This window comes from Euprymna scolopes, chromosome 13, assembly GCF_053919585.1.
Source record: "Euprymna scolopes isolate OS-2025 chromosome 13, ASM5391958v1, whole genome shotgun sequence".
NCBI classification, from domain to species: domain Eukaryota; kingdom Metazoa; phylum Mollusca; class Cephalopoda; order Sepiida; family Sepiolidae; genus Euprymna; species Euprymna scolopes.
Window position 1 is genome coordinate 51,770,985 of NC_136494.1, and position 24,639 is coordinate 51,795,623.

At 33.3% G+C, this 24,639-nt stretch overlaps 1 protein-coding gene across 1 annotated transcript in view; it reads right to left on the reverse strand.

Moving 5' to 3' along the window:
* The window catches only part of LOC145292020 (dynein axonemal heavy chain 7-like), a 475,961-nt gene that overhangs the window by 292,324 nt on the left and 158,998 nt on the right, over positions 1–24,639 (reverse strand). Inside the window, exons 9-11 of the mRNA XM_080138024.1 lie at positions 14,158–14,338; positions 6,939–7,118; positions 2,774–2,932 (exon numbers count right to left, since the gene is read on the reverse strand). Of these exons, the coding sequence (XP_079994150.1) occupies positions 2,774–2,932; positions 6,939–7,118; positions 14,158–14,338 (520 nt within the window). The remainder of the gene's footprint in view (positions 1–2,773; positions 2,933–6,938; positions 7,119–14,157; positions 14,339–24,639) is intronic.

The window sequence follows — 24,639 nt, forward strand, 5'->3', positions numbered from 1 at the left end:
TCGTTTTGAAGCTTGATCCTTCAGACGACAAATACCGAAAAATTGGCTAAAAACATTAATTTCTTCACCCTCAACTGGGAACTTTTCTATAGAGAGAGGTCGCTTTTTTCGCCGATATTTTCGAAAGTCATCCCCTTTTTTCGATTGTCTAGCCTTAATTAAAACCTACGTTACTTCCGGTTTAGTGGTGGTCATAACAGCAAAGACGTCACGTTTTTTCCCGTTCTTTTCCCCCTTCGCAGTACAGGTCTTTTTGCTCAACACACACCTTCAAACACCCGGGCAACGCCGGGCCCCATGCTAGTATCTATAAAAGTGAAAATGTCTGTCTATCTGTCTGTCTGTGTACACTTCCCTACGCAATAAATCTATCAATTTTCGGTCTATGGACTCGAGATTTGACATAAGGAATATTGAGATTTGGGAAAATCTTTTTAATTGGGTTTTGGCCAGAAATTTGGTTGTTTAGGGGTCAAAGTTCAACGATTTGACCTTTGAGAACTCTACTAAACTCTTCCGCCAATCTTGGGTCTAAACACCTAAAATTTTAAATATAGGTTACTTGAACATGGATCTAACTTTATAATTTGATTTGAGCCCAAAACAATAAATATTAAGGGGTCATAATTAGGATCAAAGTTTTAAAAAAATTGACCTCTGCGGTCTCTACCAAATTACTCAGCCAATTTTTAGACTAAACACTTGAAATTTTACATATTCAGACATAGGACACGCGTTTTAATCGTTATTTTGCTGAAAATTTGGCTTCCAAGGGGTCAAACTATTAAGCCAATTTTGGGTCTAGCCATTTAAAATTTTACATAAAGAGTATTCAGAAATGCAGCAAGCTTTTTAATCAGTTTTGGGGGAAAAAATTTGCTGGCAAGAGGTCAAAGTTTATAGAGTTGACCTTTGAGAACTCTACCAAACTCCTCCGACAATTTTGGATCTAAACACTTGAAATTTTAGATGTAGATTACTTGAACACTTGAACACAGGTCAAATATTTTAATTTAATTTGAGCCCAGAACAATAAATATTAAGGGGTCAAAATTGGGGTCAAAGTTTTAAAAAAATTGACCTCTATGGTCTCTACTAAGGTAGTTAAGGAAGTCTATTATATAGAAAGGCATAACATAATATATTCACACTTCTTAATATATACATATGCACATAAAGTTATGAACAGTACATGAAGCCCGAGCAAAGTCAGGCGGAACTGCTAGTAATTAAAAAAGTTAAAAGAGCAAGAAAAATGTTTTTCTGAATCTTAAATATTGAGGTCATCATTTTACATTGTATATTTTGAGCCAAATTATACTGAAATGAAAAATAACGAAAGTCAAGATAGTGAAAGGAATGTAAGAGTTATTATTGGCTCTGCTTAGTCAATAAAGATCATGGGTTGTGTGTGTGTGTGTGTGTGTGTGTGTGTGTGTGTGTGTGTGTGTGTGTGTGTGTGTGTGTGTGTGTGAGAGAGAGAGAGAGAGAGAGAGAGAGAGAGAGAGAGAGAGAGAGAGAGAGAGAGAGTGGTATATGAAAGAGTCAGCAGCTCAGCTAAGCAGTTGGTGTTTAACATCAGTGGCATACAGTAACTCATCTGAAGTTTCTGGCCCTATGCTCCACCTAGAAAGTGGAATGATAATGAAAAGTTCCTCAGAAATTTTATGCAGCTAATCATTCAGCTGAAATAATGACACTGGTCTTGGCTTGAAATATAAATGACAACCGAGTCTTTGCTATATATATCAAGATCCACGTTGAAAATTATAATTTTGTAATTAGTAAATGATAAAAATGGATAACAAAGTATGTTACGGTTGAAGTGTTGAATTCACAAAAAGGTGTTGTGAAGAAAATAGATACAAATATTTCTATGTCAATACTAATTTATAATTTATTTATAATTTATAATTTATACTAATTTATAAGATATTTTGAGTAAATTGTTCGCTTCGAACATTGTGCATTCGAATTGTGTTTATAAAATGTTTCAGCATGTAAAAAGGCACAAAAAAGTGTTAGTGTGAATAGACGTTAATAATGAACAATGTGGCATTGTGTTTGTATTTGTTTGGCATTATTTTGCTAATTGTTTGGTTCCCTAGATCTTGAAAGTACGATGTGTGTATGTGGGGGGTGGGTAATATTATGCTCACTGTATAGTGATGGCACTTTCTTTTTTGGCCTTTTTGATTGTCAAATTTTCAGGATTTTATTAGGAATTAACATATCATACTAGCTTACTAATTTCATTGTTTCAAACGAGGAAATCATCAATATTTAGTGGAAAACTTTATTCAATTTTTTTATATTTTGGGCGCAGTAAAAAGGAAAGAGTTAGCTAAGAGAATAGAGCAAGAAAGAGAATAGCTTATGCGAGCTTGTAATATTTGGATTCATTAAATAAATGGATGTTATGAATATTCAACACTGCCCATGCTCATGCATTCATCCCTATTCAGCTGAGAGACTGATGATTGAAGGGGGGAAACATTAAGATGGTGAAACATGGGAGTTCAAATAACAGATAAAGCCCTTGAGGTAATTATCTGGGAAGAAATATAACAATGCATTCTCGTTTGTTGCTGTAACACAACAGCTTAAATATGTCTGAATTATTTTTGTTTCTTAACAAATCATAAAAAAAACCCTTTAAGTTACTTTTTATGATTAGATATTCATTAAAATAATTATTGCTCATTCTATTTTTACCCAATTTTATGAGCCCCAAAAAACATTTTTATTTAGAAAGACAAATTATTTTTCTTACTTGATTTGTTATAAGGAATTGGTATTTGTCAAATGTGTGGCAAAAATTCTTTGGTAGATCTCCCTGTTGATGAATGTAAGCTTTCAATTTTTTTTGGTGAACTTCTAGAATTTCATCCAGAATTTTAGGCTTCAAGCAAATTTTCACTTTACTGTGACACTGGAAAAATTGTATGAAAAAAGGAAACCATATATATATATATATATATATATATATATATATATATATATATATATATATATATATATATATATATATATATATATATCGTACGATTGGGTGGTGTAAAAGAAAGAAAGAAATATTGTAAAAAAGATAAATTAATCAGAAAATGGTTCAGCTGGCTCATCGCTAATGTGATGAACGGTTTGATCACCAAGCATTGTGTATCTAAATATTAATACTTAATTTTATTAATCTAAAATTTGTTGAAATCTTATGTAAATAATTTAAAATATAAAGTATAAAATTTTAATTAATTATAATATTTGTTTTATAAATTCAATTAATTAAAGGCATTAAAAAATTAAATCAAAATATAAAATAAATGGTTAAGAGATAATTAAAAAAATATTAAAAATGTTAAAAAAATTTCTTTTAATTAACACTTTCTCCATATAAAATAATATATATTTTATCACGCATGCTTCAGCACGTTTCGGGATACGATGGGTGCACACATGACAAGGGTCACAAAAAAGAAAGAGGATTCAAAAACACAAAAAAAGAAGGGGGATTCTTTTAAAGAGTTTTCTTTTCTCAAACATTTATTTCAGGCAGACAAGTTTTCTGCATAGAGGTATGACTCGTTAAGGTCCCATTAAAGTTGAAATTTCCTTCTATTACAAAACAGTTGAAACAATAAACACCAATTAAGACATATAAGACAAGCGGGATACAAAATAAACACAAGGATTGAACACAATAGAATGCGAGAAATAATGAAACAAACACTTCCCAATAATATAAGATAAACTTATTAAAAATAGAAAAAAGATTCAACAAAAAGAGTATATTCAAAATTATTGTGTTTGGGGTATTTCTAAACATATAAACTGAGCGAAAATCCTGCAAAAAAGAGATTAACAGCGTAACTGGAGATGACATTACCACGAGGAAAAATGAATCCTCAGTCTGACAGAAGGAGAAACAAAATTACACTTACAATTCTTTTTTGTTTTCTTTTTTTTGTTCTTTTTCTTTTCACATAGCTAATAAGCGGCGTATTTAGTCCACCGAGAGTTCTCTTATGGGGGAAAGAAAGTTCAAATAATAAATTCACAGTTTTTCCATTTTTTTATCACCCACTTTTCATATCATGTCCGTCATCATTCATTTTCGGTTTTCCAAAATAACTTTTCCGCTGTGTTAATTAGGATATTTTCCGCTTCAGGGAAACAGATAGCTAAACATTCCAATTCACCTTTGGCCGGAATATATATATATATATATATATATATATATATATATATATATATATATATATATATATATATATATATATATATTTACGGCTATTCTATGCTTGAAGACACGTCATCGTTGCTTAAGGGTGACAGAGAAGAATGAGGATGGACTCAATGGAGGAAGGAAGGGGTTTCGCATTTCGATCGAAAAATAAAATTGGTGAAATCTCTTTTTCTTCCCTACTTGGCTGATGAAATATCTCTACCAGTTGAATCTTTGGCTTTCGGGACCGGATCATAGTTGGCCCTGTCGGTGGGGCATTAGAATACGCCGACTGCCCCCCTGCAGAGGGTAAAAGTCCCTCAATAGGGGTCCTGGATATGACCTTAAACTATATCCAGTGGTGAGGCCCCAGCTTGTGGGCTTTGGAGAGTGTGGAGGCACCCTTTAATTACCATTGCTCCCAGGTCCACTCTGACCCGGAGTGGTAGTACCTGTTAGGGTCCTAACTATGGGTTAAATAGAAACCGACGTGAAAACAACAAATATATTCTATTAAAAAAAATTTTCTTCAAAATCTTTGGATTCGGCATTAAATAACTCGAAAAGGGTTGATATGCCGTAAAACAACCAACCAACCAACCAATCAACCGGATCATAGTGTAGCATCTGTTCTGCTGCTACACTTCACTCTTTCTGTCCTCAGGCAGTGGAAGAGAAATCCTTCATGACTGAGACAATTTCTACTTCTGTCTATATCCAGAGTGCCCTTTCTAGGGAGCTGGATCTCCCCACATCAAAGCTCAATCTTTTGTCCAATTCTGCCTTCGCAGGGAGGCAAGCTCAGACTAACTTTAATATTTGGAAGAAGAATGAATTAGTGGACTCTCGCTCAGTTCAAAACATACAATTAGATATTTATCCTAATGGATAAAGGAAAAATATATGATGATGAAGTGGCCGTTTGTAACAATATATATATATATATATATATATATATATATATATAGAGAGAGAGAGAGAGAGAGAAAGAGAGAGAGAGAGCACTAGCCTGCAAAGCCAATGTTGAGTTTATTAACTGTGTTTGAGTCCTGTGACCAGCAGAATTATTACTTACTATTCTGATGATTATGAAGCTATGTGATCAGGCTTGTCATAATGTCAACCAGTGATGAGCGTATTCAAAAAAAAGGAAATTTGTGTAAGCATGACACACTAGTGTCTGTAGGTATAAAAAATATGTATTGAAAACAATATTATAATTATAAGCCCCTTTAAGTAAAATTAAAGTTGATCCTTATTTGTGAACTGAGAATAAGGCTGCAAATTAGCTGCAAGCATCATTCACAAATTTCCTGTGTTTTGAATACGTTATGACGTCTGCTCGCATAGCTTCATAAGTATCTAATTTCACTTTCATTTAAGGATTATTTCCTGGTGGCTAAAGGGAAAAATGCTAGCAAAGCCAAAGTTAACTTTGTTGACAGAGTCCCATGATCAGCAATAATTATCATTTCTTTCACTGATGATTGCGTAACCATGAACCACTAGTGTCTGTAGGTATAAAAAATATTTAATGAAAAAACATTATATATATATATATATATATATATATATATATATATATATATATATATATATATAAACTTACAGCGTTTTGATGTTAGTTCATCTTTATGGAGACTGCAAGATCAACTTAATATGAAATGGTGGTTAACTTGCATAAGTTGTTCTAATATTTATATAAGTTTATTTATAAAACTCTACTTTTTATTGAGCAATTTAGGAAAATCATTAGTTTTAATTGAAATGTGCTGGGACTTAATTAGAAAATCCATGAGTTAGTTCCCTTTGCCTAATTTACGTTGATACCAAGGCTTACATTTCAACTAAGTTGCTACAGGATATTGTTAATATAAATAGTTAAGCAGCATTCAACGTGATCAGTACCTGATGGCTGATCATTTGAGAATACAAGCTACTATATGTTCATATTATTTGGATTCTTCAGACGACTGTTCTCATCTTCAGTGTTATTTACGCAATGTTTTGGTTGATGTAATCTTCAATCTTCTTCAGATGTATCTTGTTGAACTTGGGAATCTTTCTGTTGAACTTGGGAATCTTTCTGTTGAACTGAGAAATCTGCACAGACTTTCAAACAAAGCACTTTATTTAATCTACAAGGGTAGCATGCTTGTCAGCTATGACTGTCTGGAAGTCCTAAATAATTTGCAGTTGTATTTTGGGGTCGCTCGCACTGAGGATTGAACCTTCACCGTCCAGGAGTGTAACTTTTATAAGCAAATTTTACCAAGTAATCTATCCACTGCGCCATGGCTCATTGCAGAAACATTGTGGAAACAACACTCAAGATGAGAACAGTCGTCTGAAGAATCCAAATAATATGAACATATAATAGCTAGTTTTCTCAAATGGTCAGCCATCAGATACTGACCACATTGAATGTTGCTTAACTTCAGTGATATATGAAGAACCAGTGCATCATATATTATGCTTCATTATTAACCAATCATAATCAATTATTGGAGAAGGATAGAAATTTATGTGAATAATATTTCTCACTGGTAATCCCATTTGCTCTTATCTTGCAGGTGTTGAAAAATAGCGGAGCAAAGACGATTATAGGAAAAGGGGAGATAAGAATGGTTTTAAAATTTTAATAACTCAAATGATACAACCAGGTGATTTTGAGATTTAGGAAAGCCGGGCAGTCGAATTGGACATATCTACTCACCATGTCTTCAAACAAACCAAATTCCACTTTGGGTATCATCAAAGAATATCTGATGATAGTGTCATAAACATTCAAGAAAAGGACTTCAAAATCTTGGATACTGGGTTCAAAAGTTATTGAATCTTGTTCCAAAATTAATCGCAGAATCATTCCTGAATGTTCATATGGCTTGATAGAATCCTAAAAAAGATATTTTTACATAGTAATAGTAGAAATAATATTAGTCACAGTTGTTATAATATTGTGTCTGAATATTTGTAACTAAAACTTGGAATATTATTTAAAAGAAGTTGAAATTGTTATATTGAACTATATTGGTACATTTTATTATAATGAAGATTCTGTGTTTGTCTGTAACAGGAACAATGTCACAATAATATTTTAAGTTTGGTTGGGACCAACATACAAATACAAGATCTCAATTAGAGTAAAAAATAAATCAAAAAATAAATAAGTACTCCGTTTTTTTTTAATAAGACACGGAGCTTTGGGGTTCTGTAACTCCCAAAAAGGTTAATAAATGTGATTATATAAAATACTGAGCCCAAAGGTTGATCTCTAAAGATAATATTGTAATGAATTTTACCTCATTTTTAATTTTTGAGATTAAAAATCTAACTAAAGAAGAGTAAATTAAGGTTGAATAAAAAGAGAGAAAACATGTATTGTAGTTTGATGTAGCAAGATATTTTAATATTTTATTTTTATGCTTCGCAACATGTTTCAATATTTTATTTTTATGCTTATCAACATATATAAATATTTTATTTTCATGCTTTGCATGAAGTTTAATTTTGTATTTTTATTCTTAGCAACATGTTTAAATATTGTATTTTTATGCTTAGTGTTGTAGACCAGTGCTAGGGGTTACAGATAAAAAAAAAACACAAGTAGTGTAAAGTGTATAAAATATAATATGTATTTATCATAAAGAATACAGGAGCCACTAAATTGGTATGAGAGGAACGTGTTCATAGCATGCGGTTAAACATGGTAAGAATGCCTCCATCTTGTCTCTGAAACCAGTGGTATTCGTAGGACTGATTGATTCCACTTAGTTCTCAAATAGGGGTGATTTGTACCCAAGAACACACCCTCCCGAGCTTTTTATTCCCCTGGAATGATTGTATAGCTTTTTCCTGGGGTTGATCTCTATCGGGTCGGCCATTTTCCTTTTCCTGGAGGACCGGCGTTGTCCATCTGCTTGTTACCAAATCAAACGTGTCATATATCTGATCCATTACCTCTTCTTGTTCAGCAGGAGGTTGTCTTTTGTCATATGTGATACGTTTCCGAATTTGATTTAAATGTTTCTTGTGCGTAAATCTTGGACCTTCAATAATGTAGACCATCAGTCCGATCCTTTTCTGGACCTTTCCTAGTTCACACATCATGCTATTATTTTTGTGCACCTGGAAAAATACCTTTCCACCAGGTAAATACTTCTTTTTAGGAACTATAGTATTTGGCGGTTTCACCTGTTTTGATAAAAGTTTCTCAAAGACCGGCCTAATTTTCCTCACTAACATTAACTTTGCCAGCGACATCTTCGATGGGGTCCTTCCATTTGGCGCAATTCGGTACACTTATAAAAACTGTTGTAACACCTTTTCTGAGGGCGTTCCTTTAGCCTTCTTCAGGGCTCTTTTCAACATGTGTACAAACCTCTCTGCCTGACCGTTCGATCATGGATGATAGATTGGCATCATTATGCGGTTAACCTGAAAATCCTTGCAGAAGCTTTTAAAATCTACTGAAGTGAATTGTGTGCCATTGTCTGACACTAGACAATAAACCACACCAAACCTAGTGAACAATTCGTGAAGAGCACTGATTGTAAAATCCGTTCTTGGACTTTTACATTGAAATACCTCAGGCCATTTTGAAAAACTGTCTACCACTATTAAATAATAGTTTCCATCCAGTGGGCCTGCGTAATCTACATGTATTCTTTGCCATGAGTGGTCCACTTTAGGCCACAGGCTAAATTGTATTGGGACGCTTTTGCTGCCAATGCGTATTCTTTACACGACTTTACGTGCCTTCTATATCAGTGTCTATACTCTTCCAGTAAACATAGGACCTCATGGGGCTCTCCATTCGCGTAGCCCTAGGGTGCCCGTATGGAAATCCTTTGAAATTTTCTTTTGTAGTGTAGCTGGGATTACTACTCTTTTTCGGTACCTCATTGCACATAGAATAAGCTTCTGCCGCCGATTCATCCAATTTAATTTTTTGTTTCATTTCTTTGATGAAACTATCTTCTTCAGCCTCCCTTATTATATCTTCCAAAGTGACTGGTAGTTCCTTGATCGTATTACATAGCATTTGTGCATAGTCCTTTTCAATTTGTAGTGACGCTATTACTTTGTCTTCTAGCAGTTCCCTTGATTTCGGGATTAATCATGACAATCCGTCTGCGTAACTTAACTCTGCAGATGTAAGAAATTCTATACTGAAATCGTAATTCAATAGAATGGTCCTCCATCTTTGCAGTCTGTTGGCTTTGTAAGTTGGCAGACCTTTTTTTAGATGGTTATAAGCGGCTTATGGTCAGTTTGTAATTTAAATTTATGACCGTGTCAAAATCGGTAGAATTTTGTAACCCCGAATATGATCCCCAGTGCTTCCTTTTTGATTTAGTATTAATTATTCTCGGCAGGAAGTAAAGTTCTTGACGCATGTGCAATCGACTTAGTGAACCCATCAGGCATCTTGTGTAGAATGCACGTCCCGATCCCATAAGAACTTGCGTCAGTTGCGACAATAATCTCTTGCTTCGGATTGAAATGAGTCAGGGATAAATCTGACGTTAATACATCTTTTAATTTCTTAAACACTGCCTGGCACTCAGGCGTCCAGTCTTATTTTTTTTACCTTTTTTAATAGTACATTCAATGGCGCACGCAATTCATGTATGTTCTTAATGAACGTTTGATAATAGTTCGCGAGCCCTAAAAAACTCTGCAATGTAGATACATTATGAGGTTCGTGCATGTCTTTTAGCTGTGGACCTGTTTGGATCGGGTTTCCTCCCGTCCTTATCTATTATATGACCCAGGTATTTAATTTGTTCCAAAATAAATTTGCATTTTGCTTCCTCCAATGTGAAGCCGTATTCTTTTATTCTGTCAAACACTTGAAATACATGATCTTTATGTTGTTCAACATTATGACTACGCATAAGAATATCATACAGATAGCCTATTGCAAAATCTAAACTGCTTAGCAAAGTATCAATTACCTGTTGGAAAATTGAAGGTGCTACATTTATACCAAATGCTAATCTATTGAATTTATACAGTCCTTCGTGCGTTGAGATACATAAAAGTTTTGAGCTATCTTCCTCTATTAGTATTTGTAGGTACGCCTCGCTTAAGTCTATTTTGGAAAAATATTTTCCGCCATTTAACTTAGCGAATATTTCGTCTGTGTTTGCTAGCGGGTAGTGATAGTTCTTGAGTGCCGCATTCAATCCGGTCGAAAAGTCTGTGCATACCCTAATCTCTTTAGATTTTTTTTCATGTATACGGTGGGGGCTGCCCACTCACTATAGTTAAAATCCCTGTGTTAACTAGTCTTTCCAATTCTTTTTCAAATTTTCCCTCAAAGCAAACGGTATGCTCCGTGGCTTTTTGAATAATGGCTTTGCTTCGTCCAGCAATTCGAATCTTGCCTTTATTTTTGTGCAGCATCCAAGCTTTTCAAAGAAAACACTTGGGAAAGATTTCTTGAGATCCTTTTTGAGTTTGTCAGATTTGGCAGTTAGGTTTTCGACTTTGTGACAAAAATCATTCATTTATTTTTTCACCAATTACCGATCTTGCGACTTTATTCGTCTTTGTCATCGTGGGCTTTCCTATTCTCTTCTACGTGTGAAAATTTATAATTGATAAATCCGACCCTGAATCGAGCTGCAGTTTTACTTCTTTATTTCTGATTCTCACCGTAACATATTTCCTTGTTCTCTGTTGGTGAAGGGTCCATTTTTGCAGTTTTTACATAGCTCTTTTATGTTACTTTCGCTCTGCAATATGAGGCCTTGTGCCCTGTTCGCTTGCATAGGTCACATGTTATTTTCCTTTGGTACTCACATGCATTGTACCCATGAGGTCCTCCACATTTGCTACAAGGGGTCCTAGGATTTTGTCTATCCTGATAATTTTGGGAAGGGTTCTTTTTGCCTCTTCGTTGGTAATTGCTGGTGGGCGGGTGTCTTTTATTTTTTAAGCATATTTTTTTAATGTGAGCGATACCTGCTTCTTCTATGTTTTGTGAATCTTGCCTCATTGCCACGAACCGCTGACAATCTTCAGCCATTTTCTGAAGTGTCAAACCAGGTTCTAATTCCAATTTATTTAGAGCACAACATTTTATATTGGCATCTTTTGTGGCTATCAAACCTTGTGTGAACATTAAGCATTTGAAATTGTCCGCTGTTAATGACGACAATTTGAAATGATCACAGTGCTTATTAACTATAGATGCAAATGTTGTATAGTCCTGACTCTCCTTACGTGTAAGATTCATGCATTTCCATCTTTTATGAAAAAGGCTTCTTTCAGTATGTTTAAATATTGTATTTTTATGCTTAGCAACATGTTTAAATATTGTATTTTTTATGCTTAACAACATGTTTAAATATTGTATTTTTTATGGTAAGCAACATGTTAAAATATTGTATTTTTATACTAAGCAACATGTTTAAATATTTCATTTTTATGCCTAGCAACATGTTTAAATATTGTATTTTTCTGCTCAGCAACATGTTTAAATATTGTATTTTTTATGCTTTGCAATATGTTTAAATATTTTATTTTATGCTTAAGAAAATGTTTAAATATTTCATTTTTATGCTTAGCAACATGTTAAAATATTGTATTTTTAAGCTTAACATATTTAAATATTTTATTTTATGCATAGCAACATGTTTCAATATTTTATTTTTATGCTTAACATGTTTACTTATTTTCTTTTTATGCTTAATAACATGTTTCAATATTTTATTTTACTGCTTAGCAACAAGTTTAAAGATTGTATTTTTTGCTTAGCAACATGTTTAAATATTGTATTTTTTATGCCTTAGCAACATGTTTAAATATTTTACTTTTATGATTAGCAACATTTTTTAATATTGTATTTTTTATGCTCTGCCACGTGTTTCAATATTTTATTTTTATGCTTAGAAACATGTTTAAATATTGTATTTTTATGCTTTGCAACATGTTAAATATTTCATTATTTTATGCTTATGTTATAATATTTTAGTTTTTATGCTTAGCAACATGTCGATATTATCCCACCCAGCTATTAGGTGATAACTTTTGTGAGCAAACAAAATTAAGGAAAAGACATTAATCAGCTAAAGGAAAAGCATTATCCAAATTTTAATGAAATTTTTAATTTTTGTTCCATAAATTGTAAAATTTTTTAACGATTTTTTATTTTAATAGTATGTTCATTAAATTATATATTTCATGAGGAATTTCAATTCCAACACCATCTATATATAAAGTAATCTCTATTTTTCTGTGTAAATTCAGCAATTGTAAGAAACTAACCAAACACTTTTTATGCAAATCTTTTCTAGTCATCACCAACAGCACTCCCTTACACTATCATACATATGAATATTTTTACATTTTTTTATTATTACAAAATATTACATTTATCTTGAGGTTTCTGCTTCTCTCTAAAACGTCTTCAAAATAGAAAGTAGCAACCATATTCTCTTCTTGTAAAATATCTACTAGCATGCCAACTTTCAACATCGAATCATTTGTTTGTATAGGAAACATTTATATAGGTTACCACATCGCTAAATTCTATAATTCTGGAATTTCAATTCTGGAATTTTGTCTGCTTAATAATTATACTTTCAGTTAATAAAACACATTCCACCATGTTCAGGTCACAAGTACAGTTCAGACGTTGAAATTTTCAATTTATATATTTTTTAAAAATAATTTCAGATGATATTTCTCCATGCAAACTTTTTTTAAATAACATAAACAGCTCAAATTTAGTTACGCAATTACCACGTGTATGGTCATGCTTTTGCAACATTACTTTCTTTGGAAAGTTTCTGTGTTGCATCCTACATCAATAAAAGCAACAATAAACACAATTATTCTCATAAATAAAAGCAATAATTAAATGTAATTGTTTACTTGTGTTTTTTTTTTGTCAGCAAATAAAATATTACATTGTTTAATTTTTATACTTGTTCACTTTTCATTTATTTACTGTATTGATTGTCGAAAATGTCTCAGTCTAGCAGAATTTCTTATTACACGGATGAATATAAAATATCTTTGAGATTATTTAGATTTCTATTTTCACAACGGTAAAGATTGTGTCGAGTACAAGAGCGACTCTTATTATTTCGATTCAATGGACTACACTTCTCATCTTGAGTAGAATTCCCATTTCAGCAAGGGCCCGTGGCACAGCGGTTTCAGTACTTGGAAAAAAAATCAATTGTAAAAGTGATATTCTCCTGAGAGTTGAAGGTTCAATTCTTAGTGTGGGCGACCGAAAAATACAATTGCGAATTACTTCGGACGTCTATCCAATCATGGCTGATGAAACAAGAGCATGCTACCCCCGCAAAGTAAATAAAGTAAATAAAGGGTTCCGTTTGAAATTCTGTCCAGATTTCCGAATTTGACAGAAACATTCTCAATTTTGACAAGATACACCTGAAGAAGGTTGGAGTTTACATCGACTGAAATATTGTGAAAATGACACTCAAGATGAGAACAGTAATCAAAGGATCCAAATAATACAAATAAGCAATCCTCATCTAAAAAATTAAAAAACATAAGAGTCACTCTACCCTCTTGAAAGCTCACAAATCGAGCTTTCACCATCGAATGTTTTTAAGATCTTATCCAAGATTACGCAGATGTTTGATGTTAAAAAAAAGTAAGTAAAGTAGTTGACTGTAGTCAAGGGCAACCTGAAGGGTGTCTTTTCATTAGATACTACACTAAGATATGGAGGAGGGCGTCATTTCTTTCTCATGATTATTTCATTTATCTTTACTTTATAATGTTGAGTATTTATTTTTAGTTTTTCTGAATATCAATAGAATTGAGGAAAACAAATAACAATGTCAGTAATGAAAGTTCTTCATCCAAAAATTGAGACAAAATTGATCTAATAAAATATTTGAAATCTTATTTCTCATGCACAAACATGGATCAAAATCACTTACAGCTGGTGGCACAATGAGATCAGTGAAATCATTAATGGATTCTTTGGTCATCTCTTGTAAATGGCCGGTCATTAAAGTGTTCACACAATTCAGCAGACTTGAACCAGGTTTGTTTTGAGATTGATCAATCTGTCGGCGTTTGCTGCATTGGCACAGAATATTCAGAACTTCTTTGTACCACCTTAAAATATATGCAAACGATAGCACATATAAAATTTTAAAAAGAAATGAAATGCAACGCATCATAATATTCACAATTAGGAATGTTTGTCTTACGATTTTCCTATGATGTTTTTTTTTTCATCTTTAATGTTTTGAATTACTTATTCTAAAAACTTTTAGCTCAAACTTATAAAATCAAAAAAATTACCACTTCTTTCACTTTATTTTAGCTCAAACATATTGAGTTCAATAAAAAACAACATTTTATCAATTTTTCATTTTTTTTAAAACTGCTGTTGTTTCTTTACTGTTAAATTTTCTAGGGAAAATATTTTCTTTTTTAAAAACAATCAAAATGCAAACGATATCATTTAATAATTTAAAATAGGTAAATAGTATGCAGACATTCTTTTAAAAAAATAGGAATTAATTTATATATTCAGGTTGTTTGTAAAGTCCCACACTGGTTTAAAAATTTCATAAACTCAAATAATACAATCGATAAACGAACATGGATAATTAAAACTGTAACAAGGAAAACTTCAAATAAAATGTTTTAACTTGTACAAAACTTGAATGAATGGTGCTTTTATATTGATGGTTTGCTGTATTACCAACTTATTCAGAGTAATATCTATTTTTATACATGCACCACATCTGTAACACATATAATCAATGTTAACCTGTCGATAAATCTGAAAATGAAGTATTTGTTTTTAAAAATGAAAAATGTTTTTTCATAAATAGTCATCGTTTCTTTTTTGATAACGGTTTTAATTGTATTAAGATCTATACTAATTTCTAGATGCAATTTTCAAGTTAGATAAAGAGATATATAAAGCATATACAAAAGACAATACTAATCCAATGTATGTCAACCCACTTCAAACCACTCAAAACAATAATCAAACACATTCCATGAATTAATTAAAAAAAAAAATAGTAACTCTTGAATTGGAAGCCATGTTTAATTTCAGAAGAGTTTCCGATGGGTAGTTATTCTATACAAATTCTGGAGATGAAGAATTCTCGGTGGGCAGCTGTTCTGTACAGTTTCTGTACAGTTTATAATTTTGCAGCCAAAGAGCAAAAGATTCTTCACCTGTTGACACGAAAAAATCATTTAATTGTTCTGGAGCAATTCTGGTTTCTGATTGGCTAATAACAGAATGTGAATTAATTTGATTCGTCAGTTCCTATCAGCAGCGTTTATAAATAGAATCTCCCAAATTTTAGGGAGCATGTCCCCCATTATATATAAAAAATATTGCACCCCCTATTTTTTTATATAATGGGGAAGTCCTGAGGGTTCATTTTTAATTTTGTTCAAAAATAAATATATATTTATATATTCAAATTTGTAAAATAAAAACAGAAATCGTTTAGATCTTAAAATTTGAGCATGTAAAAAAGGAAGCCATTTTTTAATCTTTTTCAAATGTCAAAGAAAAATATGTGTGTAAAAATAAAGAGAAATAAAAGAAATTGATTTTAATTTTTACCTTGAAAAGATGAGCATGTGAAAAAAAGGAAGCCATTTTTTTAATTTTGATTATACATTCCCGTTCTTATATGTAAAAAAATAAGCAAAACCTAGGAAATTTTTAGTAAATTAGAAAGAAACTATTATGCACAAAATAAAAGTTTTAAAAAAGTCAATTTTAATTTATGTGCGCCTTAAGATAAGTATGTAAAAAGTATTTGTAAAAAAAAATACAAAGAAAATGTTTTACGAAGTGATTTTTTTAAATTTCAGTAAAAGTATTTGTTACACATTAGTATGTTAAAGTTTTAATGCAAACAAAATGGATGCAGTTTAACGTCTTGCCCAGAACAATTGTTAATATAGATCTGGGCTTGTGAAAAGTTATTTAAAGTCAAATTCCGACAATTTTAGAGGCAAAAAGTTTTAATTTTATTTTTGCCGTCGGTTTTGTAAATATATCGGCGCTATTTTGTTCTGATGCTATGTAATTTACAATAATGGATTCATTTTTTACTTCATTTCTTATGAAGTGATATTTAATATCTATATGTTTAGATCTTTGGTGAATTACTGTGTTCTGCACTAAGACTATGCTGGCTTGATTATAACAGTTAATTATTTTGAAAATTTTAATTAATTCTGGTTCTAAAACAGTCTTTAGAATAACTTTTAGACTTAGTGCTTCTTGTGCAGAATGTGTGAGTGCAATGAATTCCACCTCACACGTAGAGAGATACAACCTGTTGATTTTTAGATTTCAATGAAATAATAGGCCCATTTTTGTTAGTGTGGAACAATATCCAGATATACTTTTTCGATCTTCATCATTTCCCCAATTTGAATCTGAAAACCCTTCTAATTTTAGGGGACTTGTTGATTTTCTAAATATTAAATGCTGTTCCTTAGTACCTCTTAAATATGAAGGACTTGTTTAACTGTTTAAATCCTTCATTGTCGGTCTTGATAATTTTTGTGATAGTTTTGTAACTGTGTAAGATATGTATGGTCTCGTAGCAGTCATTAAGTATATAAGGCTTTCTATTATTTGTCGTATCGTCAATTTTTTCAGATTCTGTATCTGTATTTTTATTGATATCATTTTCGACCGGTGTAGAGCGTTCATGCATTCTTGCATTCCAAACTTTAATAGGATTTTATCAATGTACTTTGATTGATTCATTTTAATAATTCCTTTTTCATTAATAAATTGTATGCCCCGAAACCATGATATTTTGCCAAGATCGGTCATTTTGAATTTTTATTTAATCTGTTCTTAACATCGGTTTACAATTTCACAATGTCACAATTTGCTGAGATCAAAATCAGTAGTTTATTGTCTTTGTTTTGGGTATACAACATGTTTTGGGTATTCCGACCGCTTTGCCTCAAACCGTACAGTGATTTGTTAAGCCTCCACACGCAAATTTTATTTTTCATTATGAATCCCTTTGGAAGGGTAATATAAATTTCACTCTATTGGGGCATTTAAATAAGCAATTTTACGTCCATTTGATGGATTTTAAGTTATATTGCGATGCAATTTGCAATAAAATTCTAATTGTCATTAGGTTTGTAGTCGGTGAAAACGTAGAAAAATATTCTATACCGTAAATCTGAGAGTATCATTTAGCAACAAATCTAGCCTTGTACTGTTCAACGCCTGATGCTGTAGTCTTTTTGTAAACACCAATCTTGAAGAAATGACATGTTTATCCTTTGGGAAAGGCACTACCAAATAGGTATTGTTTTCTGTAAAAGCGCCGATTTCGTTTTTCATTGTTATTTTTCCATTGCGGACAATGTTCTCAATTAAGTGCGTTGTTAAAGCTTTTTGGCGTATTATCGATGGAATAGCAATAGTCGATTTGATAATCTTCTAAATTGTTAATCACGAAAAAATAGGGTCGTCTTCTACTTTTTTGGAGGGCGGGGGGTAACGTTCTGATGAATTTTCGACTTTAACGTCAGCATCATCGCTCTCATCATTATTGTTGTGTCTGTATCAATAACAACACGAATGCAGAAAGTAAAGGTAAAACAAATATATTAAGACGAAAATAAAATACATATTTACAAAGGTGCAGTTGTACTGCAGTTGGAAGATTGTCCGGCAGAGGACGTGTTAAAGTCTTTCGTGGAGCAACCAGCACATGCGTCTTGCCTATCCGGCGTTCGAACACTCTCCGGTCTTGCTGACTTGATACCTTTATCTACATCTTGTTCACCCACGTATGCCAATTAGTGGGCGTCTCCACAACACCCCCCTCCCAAGATTTGAAGTCGTGTAGATTTCAATATCTTTTCCTTTTGGGGTTCATTATCATTGGGTCTATCGCCTTTCTTTTCCTTCCCAATCTCCTCGGTTCGAGCATGGTCTGTGGTGGTTCAATATTAAACGTTTCATATACTATATCAATTGGATCTTCCTGTTCCTCGGGTTTGTCCTGTTCGTTGTCCTTCCTATGACGTTTTCTCAATTGATTTTGGTGTCTTTTGTGTATCCCTTTTGGACCTTTTATCGTGTAGACCAAGTCGCCGATACGTTTATATACTGTACCCTACTCCCAATATGACATATTATTTTTAAAACATTTAAAATATACCTGATCACCAGATTTAAACCTTCTACGTGATGTGTGTGTGTCGTTTTATATATGACTGCTTGCTTTGGTATTAATTTATCAAATGGTGATTTTATTTTTCTCACAAACATTAATTCTGCTGGCGATAATTTCGACGGTGTATTTGGGTTCTCAGTTATCCTGTATATTTGCAGGAACTGTTGTAATGCTTTATCCCTCGGTGTCCCTATCGATTTTCTAAGGGCACGCTTTATCGCATCTACAAAGCTTTCCGCTAATCCATTTGATCCAGGATGGAACGGTGGTGTAGTTATATGGTTTACCTGAAACGATTCACAAAAATCCTTGAAAACACTTGAAGTAAATTGTGTTCTGTTATCTGTGACTACAATGTCTGGTACCCCAAAACGTGCAAATATTTCATGCAGAAAACTTATTGTGTTATCTGTAGTTGGGTTTTGACCCGCTTTACTTCCGGCTATCTGGAAAAACTATCTACTATGGTTAGGTAGTATTGTCCCTTGATCGGTCCAGCAAAGTCTAAATGAATGCGTGACCATGGATGGTCAGTTTTTTTCCAAGGTTTATGAACTATCGGTGGTGCCTTAGCGGCTAGCGCACAACCTTTACATTTGTTTACTGTTAATGCAATTTCCACATCCATATTACGCCAGTAAACATAACTCCTCATAAGTGTCTTCATTCTATTTATACCCCGGTGTCCTGTATGAAAATCACGTAAGATTTTTTTTCTGCAAGGTTTTCGGTACAGCCACTCTTTCACTATATAATAATACCTCATTGCATAAGGAAAATATACTTTGCGTTTCTCCGTCATTTTCCCTTAATTTTTTCTTTATGTCTTTGATGACGTCGTCATTTTCAGCCTCCCTTTTTATATCGGTAAGCGTGACTGGTAATTCTCTTATATTCGCCACCATGTTTTTTTCCTCATAATTGGAACGTATAGCTGCCTCTTCAAGGGTTTCATCCCTTTTCGGTATAAGCCTTGACAATCAATCCGCATGACCTATTTTTCGTAGATGTTTTATTTGAAAATCATAATTTAGCAAGATCGTACCCCAACGGAGTAACCGATTTGCCGTATATACTGGTAAGCCCTTTTTTGAGCCGAAAATAGTCACTAGGGGCTTGTGGTCTGTTTCCAGTATAAAATGTCTCCCGTACAGAATTCCGTGGAATTTCGTCGCCGCGAAAATAATGCTTAATGCCTCCTTTTCTATTTGGGAGTAAGCCTTCTCTGACGGAATTAGGGTCCTTGAAGTGTGTGCTATAGGTTTTTTCGTTCTATCTGGCATGATATGCTGTATACATGCTCCTGTACCATACGAGCTCGCGTCACTCGCAACAATTATTTGTAATTTTGGGTCGTAATAAGTTAAGGATAAATCTGACGTCAAAGTCTTTTTAATTTCCTCAAATGAGTCTTGACATTCTTTTGTCCATATCCATGGTGTTTCTTTCTTTAATAATTCGTTCAGCGGAGCTCTTAGGTCGTGCATGCCTTTGATAAATACTTGGTAGTAGTTCGCGAGGCCTAAGAAGCTCTGTAAAGTCGTCACGTTATGTGGTGCTGACATGTTCCTAATTGCTATCGCTCTTTCTGGATCAGGGCGTCGACCATCTTTACTTATTATTTATCCTAAATACTTGATTTCGTCTGGACAAAACTCACATTTGTTTTCTTTCACCTTGAATCCGTACTCGTTTATTCTTGTGAACACTTGTTTTAAATGCTCTATATGTTCACTTATGGACGCGCTCCTTATGATTATGTCCTCCAGGTATGCATAAACACAATCTAAACCGTTCAGCATTGTGTCCATTGCTTGCTGGAATATCGCCAGCGCGACTTTTATCCCGAACGGTAATCGGTTATACTTGAATAACCCTTTGTGTGTTAATGCATAAAATCTTTGAGCATTTTTCTTCTATCAGAATTTGCAAATAGGCGTCGGACAAATCTACTTTTGAAAAAATTTTCCCACCATTTAGTTTGGCAAAAATCTCTTCCGGGCTTGGTAAAGGGTAATGGTGATCTTGTAGCATATTATTTAACCCGGTTGAAAAGTCTCCGCGGACTCGAATTTGTTCCGATTTCTTCTTTACATACACCGTAGGCGCTGCCCAAACGCTAGTTTCGATTTTCGATAAAATGCCTGTTCTTTCAAGTCTGTCTAATTCGCTATCTATTTTGTCTAATCCAGCGAACGGCACCTTCCGTTTTTTCTTAAATACTGGTGTTGCATCCTTTTTTAGCTCGAACGAAGCTTTAAATTTATTACATCTTCCCAGTCCCATAGTAAATATTTCTGGGAATTCGTTCTTTAGTTCATTTTTAATATTTTCTGACGTTGTGGTGCAGCTGGTTATTTTTTTACAAAAAGCGTTCATCAGTTTATCCCAAAAGTCGAATTTTTCAATAAAATCTGTTCCCAATAAATTCTCGCTTTCTTTAATTACGAAGATTTTCAATTTCTTCGTCGTGCCATTTAAATTAATGGGTAGGACGACTTCTCCTTCGAATTTGAATTCATCTCCTGCACCCTTACTTGACTTTTTCAGAGTCGGTTTATCCAGTTTTTTCCAAGTGCTAACGTTTATTACCGACAAATCTGCTCCAGAATCAAGTTTAAATTTTATTTGTTTGTCGAAAATATTAACCAACACATATTTTCAGAAATTGTCTTTCTCTTTGTCGTTTGTTCTCATTTGGTGTACTTTATATTTTGTTCTGCAACAAATACTCTTATGTCCAACTTTGTCGCAATTGAAGCATCTGATATTTTTGTAAGGACAATCCTTTCCCCAATGTTTTTCATCACATCTTCCGCAATTATTACTTGGTCCCGATTTTTTATAGTTCCTTTGACTTGAATCGTAATTTCGTTTTCTGTAATTAAAGTTTGAGTATTTATAACTCGCGTAATCTTTTGGATTTTGACGAGTCTCACACTTTCTTTGCCCTGCGTTTCTGCCAGATTTTTTAATCTTCCTTATGTACGACACTCCTGCTTCTTCTATATCTCTGGAGTCTTTTTTTAGTGATACTGCCCTTTGACAATCTTCTGCTAACTTTTGCAGTGTCAGACCTTGTTCTGTCTCTAATTTTGAGAGAACGCGTTTTCGGATCTCTGAATGTTTTGTAGAAACTAGCCCCTGTGCAAAAATTAAACATTTGAAGTTGTCCACCATAACTTCCGATAATTTAAAATTGTCACAGTGTTTATTCACTACTGACGCATATGTCAGGTAGTCCTGCTCCTCCGTTTTCTTAAGGTTCATACACGGCCATCTCTTGTGAAAAAGAGACATGTTCGGTCCGAATAACTCCTTAAGAAGTTTTACGGTCTCAGCGAAGTCTAACTGATTCGTTCTCCTTGGCAATATGAAATCAACAAACTTGCAATGTTCACTGGTACCAAGCTTTCGAAGTAATAAACTTACTTTCTTTGCGTTTGACCAGCTTTTGCAATCTGTTTCGAAAATATCTTCATACCTCTTGAAGTATGCCTCAAAAGTTTTATCCTCTTCCTGTAGGTACGTGAGCACATCTATGCTATTCACAATTGTTGTGTTGGAAAAAGTCGTATTGCTTTCCTGTGCAGAATTAGTCGTTAATCTTTCCAACAAATCTTTTTGACCAAGTTGCATTTGCTCTATACATTTAAGAAGCCGTTCATTCTGTCTTTCGTCTCTTTCTTGTTGACGCATTTGCATTTCCGCGAATAACTTGATAAGATCCTCCATTTTGTTTTCAAATTAGTAAATCAATCACTTTTACAATTTCCTTTCTTTAATAACTACGTACAACCGATTCCTTTTGTTACGTTAGTAATTACGTACAAGAAAGAAAAAAAAATCCCTTCTTAGTACACTGAGAAAAAAAAATCACTTTTTTCTTTCAAAACAGTCTACCTAATAAGTTCACGGTATCCTAGCGAAACACTTCTTTTCCTTTGTGTGCACTTTGCAGAAAGGGTTACTGTAACTTTCAAGTTTTTTTTTCTCCTAGGCACTTTGAAATAAAGTCCTTGCTGTTTTTTTTGTTTTTTTTTTTTCAAGTGTCCCGGGTTTTAAATTTCCTTTTTAAGTAGTCACAAAAAAAATCTTGGTGTTTTGCAAGTATCCAGCGCTTGAATATCGCGTTCGACAATTTCGTAGTTGCTGCATTTTAAACATTGAATTCCCGAGTAAATTTTGTTTTTTCAATCTTTGACGAGTAAATATTTCCCGAATACCACTGTTGAGTTTGATAGTGTATTTTCTCATGCGTAAATCTTTTTTCGAAATCCCGTCGCCACTGTTGTGTCTGTATCAATAACAACACGAATGCAGAAAGTAAAGGTAAAACAAATATATTAAAACGAAAAGATAATACATATTTACAAAAGTGCAGTTGTACTGCAGTTGGAAGATTGTCCGGCAGAGGACGTGTTAAAGTCTTTCGTGGAGCAACCGGCACATGCGTCTTGCCTATCCGGCGTTCGAACACTCCCCGGTCTTGCTGACTTGATACCTTTATCTATATCTTTTCACCCACGTATGCTAATTAGTGGGCATCTCCACAACGGCAACTTCATTGTCGTCATTTTTTTTTTTTATGAATTTGAGGAAATATTAATTCATCCTCTTCATATGATGGATTTTTCTCTTTGAAATTGATCGTGTCTGTAAATTTTGCACATCGGTTTCTTTTTATTTTATTTTTCTCTGGAAAAAATACTAAATCGGCATATGCTGCGACCGGTCTTAATATTTAATTTGCTTTTCTTATCCATAAATGCGAAGCAAGTTGGACCAGATACATGTATTCTGCTTACATTTACCACAGAAAGCTTCATATGGGGTTTAGATTAGTTTTATGTTAAAGGACTGGTTGCATATATATAAGTGCATACGTCCAGATGTTTTTCGGGAGTTTTGATTCAATGTGTAGACATCCTGCCATTTCAAAAAGTGTCTGCCATGATCTTTCAGCAGCTCTGTTTTGGTGAGGTGAATCAAGGGCCGATTTTTCATGTTTGATACAATGGTTAATCAATAAAAGTTCAAAATCTTTATTAGTGAATTCTGTACTATTGTCAGAGCGAATATACTTTACTGTACGGTAATATGTTTTTTAGTTGATAGCAAGATATCAGATTTATTCTTGAAGAAATAGACCATTATTAAACAGAAATAGTCGTCTACAAAATTTAATGCATACTTGAAGTTTTCTCTGCTCATCGGTTCCATTCGACCGTTCAAGTCACAATGTAGCAGTGATAGGGGTTTTGTGGCCTTCTTGTCTGGCATCTTTTTTTGGCACTTTGTCATTTTTCCTTGCATACAAACGTCGCAATTTGTCAAGTTTTTTTAAGTTTTTATTTTGATTCTGTCAACCACATTCGGCAACTTTTTGATATCTGGAATATTGCAGTGCCCAAAAATTTTATGCCATGTCTGCAGGTGGTTTTTGATGGGACTATGTTGTTTAAATAATATATTTTCTATTTTTTTTAGTACTGAATACAGTTCCATTTAGATACACAACTTTTGATTTATTGGGGCTAAAGTTTATATTTGTAACTTGTTTGATGGCGGCTTGTATAGGAAATATATTTTGTTTAAATTTCGGGATTATAAGAACGTTTTCTAGAATATAGAAACAAAGTTAACCTTTATTGTTCCCAAGAGAAATTTTAGCATCGGCTCTATTTAAAAATATATCGTTTACTCGACTGCCGTCGGCCAGTTCTACAAAGTGAGTCTGAGAGTTAAAATTGGGATCAAAATTAATAAAATCTGAACTCTTCGTAATTACATGTCCGGTTGCACCACAATCGACAAGAAAGTTGTTACTATTTGTTGAAACGTAAAACGTACATGAAAATAAAAATGTATGTTCGCTTACGGAGCTCTCTACATTTTTAATGCAATCCCCTTTGAAATTCTTGTATCTACATTGGAAACTTTTACGATTAGGTCGCCCACAATTATAGTAAATAATATTCTTCCTTTTCTTAGGAAAAACATTTGTGGAAAAGCTGCAGGTTTTATTCGAGATAAAGGTATAATTTAATTTGGATATTTTTCAGTGGGCATTTTCATGATATTTGAAGATTCATTTGTTTCTATAATCATTTTCACCGTTTCCTCATAACTCCTGAGTGCTACCTTGAATTGACTAAAAGTCATATTTTTTTCTCTGAGTTATCATGGTGGTAAACAATTGTGCAAAGTAAGTTA